This window comes from Nicotiana attenuata, unplaced genomic scaffold (genome assembly GCF_001879085.1).
Source record: "Nicotiana attenuata strain UT unplaced genomic scaffold, NIATTr2, whole genome shotgun sequence".
Lineage (NCBI taxonomy): Eukaryota > Viridiplantae > Streptophyta > Magnoliopsida > Solanales > Solanaceae > Nicotiana > Nicotiana attenuata.
In genome coordinates, this window is record NW_017674659.1 from 64,156 (window position 1) to 69,293 (window position 5,138).

At 36.4% G+C, this 5,138-nt stretch overlaps 1 protein-coding gene across 1 annotated transcript; it reads right to left on the bottom strand.

Moving 5' to 3' along the window:
- Positions 1-1,050: 1,050 nt before the first annotated feature.
- LOC109219074 (pectinesterase-like) lies at positions 1,051-3,399 on the bottom strand. Its single transcript, XM_019383491.1, has 2 exons — positions 2,391-3,399; positions 1,051-1,847 (listed from the first exon to the last, which is right to left on the bottom strand). The coding sequence occupies exons 1-2, from the start codon at positions 3,343-3,345 to the stop codon at positions 1,159-1,161; spliced, it is 1,644 nt and encodes a 547-aa protein (XP_019239036.1). The 5' UTR covers positions 3,346-3,399; the 3' UTR covers positions 1,051-1,158.
- Between the last annotated feature and the right edge of the window lie 1,739 nt (positions 3,400-5,138).

The window sequence follows — 5,138 nt, forward strand, 5'->3', positions numbered from 1 at the left end:
AGTGGTTTGGAGTTCTAGTATACTTTGCTCGAACTCCAGTATATTATACTGGAATTCCAGCAAAGTATACTGGAACTCCCGTATATTATACTAGCCAGCAAAGTACCGGTCTAGCATAATATGCTGGAAGTTCATACACAGGTGCACCGAACTCCAATATATTATGCTGGACCGTTCTCTGTCGCAGCAAAATAGTGGCTATTTTTCAATGACTTAGCAAACGTTGGCTATTTTTGAATGACTAATCCGAAAATTGGCTAGCCCGTGCTATTTTAACCTTGCGCACCCCAAGAGTAGCGGTTGCGGGTTCTCTTGTTAACAAAAAAAGTTTTTTCATCATATTAAATACACTCCAAGTTTATCAATGAAATAGGGAAAAAATCAGAAATAATCTAATTTACAATTGTTAATTGACAAATAACCATAGTTTCAAAAATAATCGAAATTTTGCCATTTTTTCCATGTAAAGATAAAACATGGATAAAAACGCCCTTAAAAATTCGAAAAAATTCCAGCATAATATGCTGGAGTTCGAATTTTTATATATGAGATTCCAGCATAGTTGGATGAAATTTCATACTCCCTCTGTTTCAGTTTATGTGAACCTATTTCCTTTTTGGTCCGTTCTAAAAAGAATGACCCCTTTCTAAATTTGGTAACAATTTAGCTTAAACTCACAATTCTACCTTTAATGAGAAGCTTTTATAACCACACAAATACTCTGCGCCCCTTTTTTGACTTGTTTAGGACCACAAATTCAAAAAGTCTTCATTTTTTCTTAAACTCTGTGCCCAGTCAAACAGGTTCACATAAATTGAATCGGAGGGAGTACTATGCTTGAAGTTTATACGCATGAGCTTCATAATCCAGAATATTATGTTGGAACTCTTCGTGTTTCAGTTAGGGTATTTTTTCAAAGTTTATCTCCTCATAAAATAGTGATTATTTTTTAATAATTTTGTAAATGCTAGCTATTTTTTAATTACCAGTGACTACATGCTATTTTTACGGTAAACCGCGGTTAGTGACATCGTTCACATTAGAGACTCGTTCACAGTAAACTCGGCATCATATTATTACGAGACAGGCTGACAACCAGCAACCGAAACATATACTAGAACTTCACTACATGATAGGCAGATTAATTAAACAGGTTTCTCACAAGCCCTCAGTGTAAGCCACACCAGTAGATTTCAACCATACTCCTCCTTGAATTAGCTGACCCACTGTGAATTTCGTCGCCTCTGATGCACTTAAAATATGATAACCAGGCCACTTCACTCTTTTACTAGTTCCAGCTCCAGGCCCTCTGTTCATGTACTCACCATAATACAATGTTTTCAAGGCAAAATCACCATCCCATACTGACCAACCTTCTGGATCAATATGGTCTCCAATATTGGACTGCATAAATACAGTTCGCGAGTACGCTTTCCACGGACGTCCCAAATATGTCTTAACGGACCCTTTCACTGGTGCAAGGTCTGAGCTAGCTATAATATCACAGTTCTGGATTGAAGTTCCTGTATTTTGGTTTGGATCTTCACGACCTTGGGCTGTAACCATGTTCTTTTGTCCGGTTCCAGGCTTTCGAGCTGCGATTTTGGAGTTCTGGAAGACAACTGCAGCATTACCAAAGATGAAATCAACAGTGCCAGTGATGTAACAATCTCTGTAGAATTGACGGAGGCTGTGGGTATAGAGGGTGTCTTGAAATGCATCTATTTTGCAACGATTGATGACTGATTGATCTGCTCCAACACGAAGCGCTACTGCTTGGTGCTTTGCTGCTCCTGCTGTGTTTTGAAACTGTAGATCTTGGGCTATGAATCCATCCCCAACAGCAGCTGCATTTAAAAAGAAAGTTAGGCAACCGCAAAAAGAAGTCAGTAGAAGTCCAATATTATTATGTTCTCATTAACTGAATGTGGATTTTAGATTTCATAGCTTTAGCCTAAATGTTCCAGTGATGTACATTTAAAGATTGCATAAGTTATCGCCACCAAAGAGTAATTGGCAAAGCCCCAATTGACAAAGGCATTTATTTGTCCATTAGGAAATTTATTGTTTTCCAGTGACAAACCTTTTTCCCAAAAGTTGTCCAAAGGGATCCTGAATTTCAAACCTTTTTTTTTTGTAACAATTGTGAATATTACCATAACAAACAAATTAATCAATACCCCTAAATAGCACCTAGTTTCACAACCAGCTTCTAGGAAGAGTATTGTAAAGTACTAGGCCTCCAACTGCATCTAATTATAAATGAGTCTCTGAATAATACTCTGACATCTACTTGCTTTTTTAGGCTTTTTTGTTAAGAGTCAAAAGCTTTCATTTTTTCGAAAAATAAATTAAGTCAAAACAGTAGGGAGAAAGGCGATTTTTTTTACCAACAGTTGCAGAGTTGAAGGTTGTTGCACCATCGACAACATTCAAGTTGCCAGTGATAATAGTAGCATCCATACCATCACCAACAAGCATCACATTCTTCTTCTTTTTCCCAATCTCAACATTCTCTTTGTATATTCCTTTTTTCACATATATAACATAACGAGTCTTGCTATTATCTGGAGCAGATGCAACTGCTTCCTTTATTGTCTTGAATTTTCCGCTACCATCTTTAGCCACTACAACATTGGCTGTTATGGCATTTGCAGAAAGTTGCAAAAGCCTTCTATCATTAATAGTAACCCATGTGGGTAATCCATCAGTAACTGATGGAAGATCCATGGTATTAGATGGTGTCATTTTAACCATCAAGGCCAAGGAAGTCTTTGCACTTGCTATTAAATCCTTCAACATGGGCTTCATAATGGACTGGGCCTGACCACTTAGCCCATCCATGCATGTACCATGGTTGGTGAGAATGCTACTTAGCCATGTATGGACATCAAAATGGGCCTGGGCCGATAGGTTCCCAAGTGACATCATGGAGTCCATTAATCTGTCCCTTGACAAATCCATTAACTCTAGACAATCTGCTACAGCTGCTTGCTCGTTGTCATTATTAATCCGACCGTTCACATTGCTCACTAAATCGATCGTCTCGTGGATTTTTAACGATGATTTATGCAAAACCATCTGTAACAAATCCACTGTGGTGGTATCTATCATACCAGCAGGTGCAACCTCAGACACCGTGGCCAAGCAAGATGGCTGATCATGGGCCTGATCACAAACATGGGCTGTCAAGGAAAGAGATGGGCTGCTGCCATTGATAGCCCAGATTGAAATTAATCCAACTGAGCCCACAATAGCAGCTAAGGAGAGAAGAACATAGAGAGCTTTAGAAGGGGAGGATTTTGTTTTCGGAGTGTCTAACAATGGTTGTGAAGAAGTAGCCATGGCTTAGTACCAAAGTGGATTAAGCTTTAGTTTGCTGTGAATCTTGTCATTGCTAGTGTTCTTTTATAGGCTAAAAGCAGCACCAAATGTGAATATCATAATTATTTTTGCCTACAACTTGCAAGAAAATACACATAAAGTAGCTGGAATTCAATAAAGCAACTTTAAAATATTTTTTATGAGGTGGGGAAGGGATTGATAATTACTATAATACTTTGTTTAATTAATATGCTGCACATGTAAGTCTGATATACTGGTATTGCTTTTCACTAACCCTAGTTTGTGCATAATATGATTGCATCTATGGATTTTTTTCTCCTATTTAGGACTGGACATCTGTTAATCTATAGACGTGTAGGCTTACATTTTGACTAAAAGCCCGTTAGAACATGAAATTTTTTTTTCCTTTTTTCCAAAAAAAAATTCACTTTTTTTCGAAATTAGCGTTTGTTCATAAAATTTTCAATTTTCACTTGAAAATGCATTTTAAACATTTTCGAAAATTTGAAAAACTCCAAAAAGCTATTTTTCAAAATTTTCATTCAAATCACTCACAAAACTTAAAAAACAACCCAAACTAAAATTTATGTCCAGACACAACTCTAAATTTCAAATACCACTTTTACTTGAAATCTTTTTCGCCATTTTTTGAAACTTTACAATTCTTATGTCCAAACGCCTACTAAGTATTCTTCTGTTGCTAAAATTATTCAAATGTCAAGAATTCGTGGCAAGTGGTGGCAATTTATAGCCTCAAATAGCTTTCGCCTTCAAATTGTCCATCATAAAACCAACAAATAACAACAACCCAGTGAGTTCCTACAAGTAGGATCTGAAAAAAAATATAGCATACACATCTTATCCCTACCCCGGAGAGTATAGAGTCTGTTTCCGAAAGATCCTCGGCTCAAGAAGACGAAAAAAGACGTAATCATAAAACCAATAGTCAATAATCCAACTAGAATATGTGTTAGTAAATTAAACAAAATTTTCTTACCTATGAGGTACTGAATACCTGCGGACACAGAAACAAGAGCATATTTCAGCCTTCCTTTCGTATTTATCTGGACTTATGCGATCCGTCTACTAAATCTATTCTAATCTATTGCAAAGTGACCCAACTCGAGCTTCACGTTGGAAGCAAGGTGGTAGGTGGACTGCTTAGAAACAATACTATTTAATAACAAATTTTTCCTTCGAATAAATTCGAATTAAAATGTTCCACGTTCTCGCTAATCAGATTTGATTTGACCGGTACGATTAAAAAATAGGAATTAGCGACGGACAAATTCTATAGCTAAATAGCAAACCTGTCGCAAATCCCACATAACGACAAATCTGCATCAGATTATTAAAAAAAATTATTAGCTCTATCGACTAATTAGCGACAAAGTTCATAGCTAATTCAATTTTTTTTTTTTAGATATTTGGAGGGAGAGTGAATACTTAATTTATCTCACGCTTTTTTGCACATGCTAGTGATGTAAATGGTAGTCTTAGTCTAGAATATCTAAGAGTTTGGAGATGTCCAACTCTATGTTTTAGGAAGTTAAGAGGTAAGCTCACATGTCCCCCTCCTTTATACTATTTTAGATGTTAATATACATGGTAGGGGTCAGCCAGACCCCCCATCACCGAAACAGGTGAAAGTCTAGGTGGATGGATTTGACAAAAAAAAAGTTGATTTTTTTTAGTAATTGAATTAATACGAATTAATTTTTGGGATTGTTATAGAAATAGCTTACCAGATTCAATGTTTACTTTTTCAGCTGGTATATATATATATATATATA

What these genes read in the sequence shown, in the direction of transcription:
- LOC109219074 (XM_019383491.1), bottom strand. Translation starts at nt 3,345, where the DNA reads ATGGCTACTTCTTCACAACCATTGTTAGACACTCCGAAAACAAAATCC. An exon ending in CTTCAACTCTGCAACTGTTG is followed by an intron (nt 1,848 to 2,390) that starts GTAAAAAAAATC and finishes TTTTAAATGCAG; the next exon opens with CTGCTGTTGGGGATGGATTC.